The sequence below is a fragment of the Cyphomyrmex costatus genome, unplaced genomic scaffold, assembly GCF_001594065.2.
Source record: "Cyphomyrmex costatus isolate MS0001 unplaced genomic scaffold, Ccosl1.0 scaffold738, whole genome shotgun sequence".
Taxonomy (NCBI): Eukaryota; Metazoa; Arthropoda; class Insecta; order Hymenoptera; family Formicidae; genus Cyphomyrmex; species Cyphomyrmex costatus.
In genome coordinates this window covers 21,293-24,464 of record NW_017280309.1, presented here as the reverse complement: position 1 = coordinate 24,464, position 3,172 = coordinate 21,293, and the positions used below count along the sequence as shown (strand labels likewise).

The 3,172-nt window shown below is 29.1% G+C and overlaps 1 protein-coding gene across 1 annotated transcript in view; it reads left to right on the top strand.

Moving 5' to 3' along the window:
* The window catches only part of LOC108780780 (galactokinase-like), a gene marked incomplete at its 3' end in the record, with an annotated part of 21,182 nt that extends 18,240 nt beyond the window's left edge, over positions 1–2,942 (top strand). Inside the window, exons 2-3 of the mRNA XM_018548594.1 lie at positions 2,445–2,631; positions 2,800–2,942. Of these exons, the coding sequence (XP_018404096.1) occupies positions 2,445–2,631; positions 2,800–2,942 (330 nt within the window). The remainder of the gene's footprint in view (positions 1–2,444; positions 2,632–2,799) is intronic.
* Positions 2,943–3,172: the final 230 nt, after the last annotated feature.

The window sequence follows — 3,172 nt, the reverse complement described above, 5'->3', positions numbered from 1 at the left end:
ATTCTGAGGGTAATGACCTAAGCAAATGATCATAAGTTTTGTCTAATTTTTCAGTATCTTTTTGTGCGTTAATTCCATTTTTCTGTTCTTTGATGAATAACATCTCAGAAATCAATCTTTTATTATAATGAGATTCAATGTCCATAATACGTATATTATTCCAATCAAACGTATGTCCAAATCGATTGCAATGTTCCGATAAAACTGAAAGTCTTGCTGGATTTCTTTCAATATTATATTTATGTTCTTTTATTCTCGTGATCAATTTCCTTTTCGTTTGTCCTACATATGACGCATCGCAATAATTACAATCTACTTTGTAAACTACATTATTCTTTTGTATCTTTTCTGTGTTGTCTTTATGAACTTTAATAATTTTATTAAGTTTATTGATGCTTCTAATTCCTATGGTAAATACATCTTTGTTTAAGCTACCAGTAATAGAATTCGTAACTTTCTGAATATAAGGTAATACAAAAAGTTTCTTATTGAGAGGTTTACAATGTGTAATTTGGTTTTTATTTTGTGATGTATGTAATTTATAATTTAATAAATGATCAATTCTTTTTTGTATTTTACTGAATATAAGATGTAAGGGATAATTGTTATTTAATAATGTAGTGGTACAAAACTCAATGTTCTTAAGGGGTAACGCCACTCTAGAGCTCGAAAAAAAGACATGTTTTTGATCATTTTTTACGGAGATATAATAAAGGAAATGGAAAATCTGTTTATAGGAGTTTATTATACATGTGCTGAAGCAAATAAAAAAATTTTTTAATTAACATTTTTAAACAAAATGGCGGCTACATAATACGAAACTCGAGACCACCTCTCGCTGAAAGGGCTTCACGGCCGGAAAAGTTTCTCCCACAATTTTCAATCCGGAACAAAAAATCCAAATTTTTTGTAAACCATATATAATTGGCTACAAAAGTACGTAGGGGATTTTGAAAATATTGAATTTTGAAAAAATAATGCTTATTTGAAGAAAAAATTCATTTTTCAGTAAAAAATTTCATCGTAAATTGTTTATAACAAAAAAAGTTGACAAGATATCAAAAAACTTCTACGTACTTCTGTGTAAAATATAATTACAAAGCTACTGTTAAAATTTGAATTGAATCGTTCAAAAATTGTTCGAGTTATGTTTCCGGCCAACTTGAAAAACATTGTTTCGAGAAAAACGCGTTTAAAGTTTTAAGTACTAAAATAGTATAAATTTTTTTAATATACCTCTAGTCGGCAATGCCTGCACCATACATTTCACCTTCCAAATTCTCCTACTCTGCGTCTTTTCTGACCGATTTTAACAATACCCTGGCCTCTTTTGCCTTTTGCCACGAGTACCACGAATCTTTTCTTATTAATCGAGCGAAGGCAGTTTCGGTTTCGAAATAAGTACTTAAAAATTTTATCGCACTACGAGACCAAGTGTACATTATTTTTAAGACTCTAAGGCCATCATTTAAACAAAAAAAAATTTTTTTATTATTTTGAAAATTCTAGAGTGGCGTTACCCCTTAATATGAAATTCTGGATTAGACAGCAATAATGCTCTATTAACCATGCCATAAATAACACCTATTTTATGTGCTAAAGATGATTTGAGAAAAATGATAGACATCTTCCAGAGAAAGTATCTTTATGATACCAATCTATTTTTAAAATGTTGTCTCATTATAATAAAAGATTGATTTCTGAGATGTTATTAATCAAAGAACATAAAAATGGAATTAACGCACAAAAAGATACTGAAAAATTAGACAAAACTTATGACAAAACTTTGCTTAGGTCATTACCCTCAGAATAATATATATACATTTATACGATATGTCAAACATAAAAGTTTGTTTTCTTTTATTCTTGTGACAACTGTCGTTCAGTACATACCATTTTCCACTTTACATTGTTTCACTTGAAGGATGAAAATTATACATAGCATCTAATTTGCCGTAAGTTTAATAGTTTCATTTTAATTTATAATCTTCAATTTGTTTTTCCTAATATATAATAATGTGGATTTAGAATTATGATGCGGATAATTTTCTTTGTTCGGATTGAGAAACAATATTCATATTTCACTTGCTGACTCGATGGACTATAGTTTGAAAGATTAACCGTACTTCGTTTATTGTTACGTTTTATTTTGTCATGTATCATTTATAAAGAAGACTGAACAGGACTTATGTATAAGTTGAAACGTTTCTCAATTTTAATTATAGAATATTTTAATAAAAATTGTCATCATTTAATTTGTTGGCTTGTTTTAATACCGTAATTTTAATATCATTATTTTAGTTGTTTTTAAAACATAACAAGCGTTGTCTTTGTAATTACATTTTTATTTGTTTATAAGATTTAGAATAGTTTGATCAGACTTTAACAGCAAAATAATGATTTGTTATTAATGACACATTATTTAATAATTTTAAAATTATCAGGCACTGCCGATGGTCACGGTAATAGTTGGGAAGTCTCACAATGGTAAAAAAACCAGAATTCTTTCCTTAAGTGACATGATCGGCGATATAAACGAGTTCCAATTTGAAGCTGGAAGTCGAACTGATATAAAACCGGGAGAGCCAAAATGGGCAAACTATATAAAAGGATGTATCGCCAATTTTATTTGTAAGTTAGTCGCAATTTTTTGATCGTTATACATAATCAGAAGCTCGGAATTAATTAATCTTTAAAAAAATTTTTGAAAAACACTAAAAAAAAGTTAAATGTAATCCTGTGTTATTAACTGTAGGATACTTTATATATATAACGCAAATTAATTAATATACATTTTAGGTGACGTTCCCGCTTTTAATGCTGTAATTGTATCAACTGTACCAGCAGGAGCCGGGCTCAGTAGTTCTGCAGCTCTAGAAGTAGCGACTTACACCTTCTTGGAGACCTTGAGTGGGAAAAAACCGGAGAAACCAGAACTAAAGGTAACTAATTTTTTTCTAGCGATCATATAGCTTTTTTTCTAACAGAATAGTAACATAGTGTGGTATTAGATAATACAGGTTGTCTGAGACCATCCCTTTTATCTCGGAAATAGAGCATTTTAGAATAAAACGTTTCAGACAAAAGTTGTGGGGTTCTCTAAATGATCCATTCAGATGAATGTTCAATTTGTACTGGTACCTTTAATTAATAATATATCAGTTACTTTTCA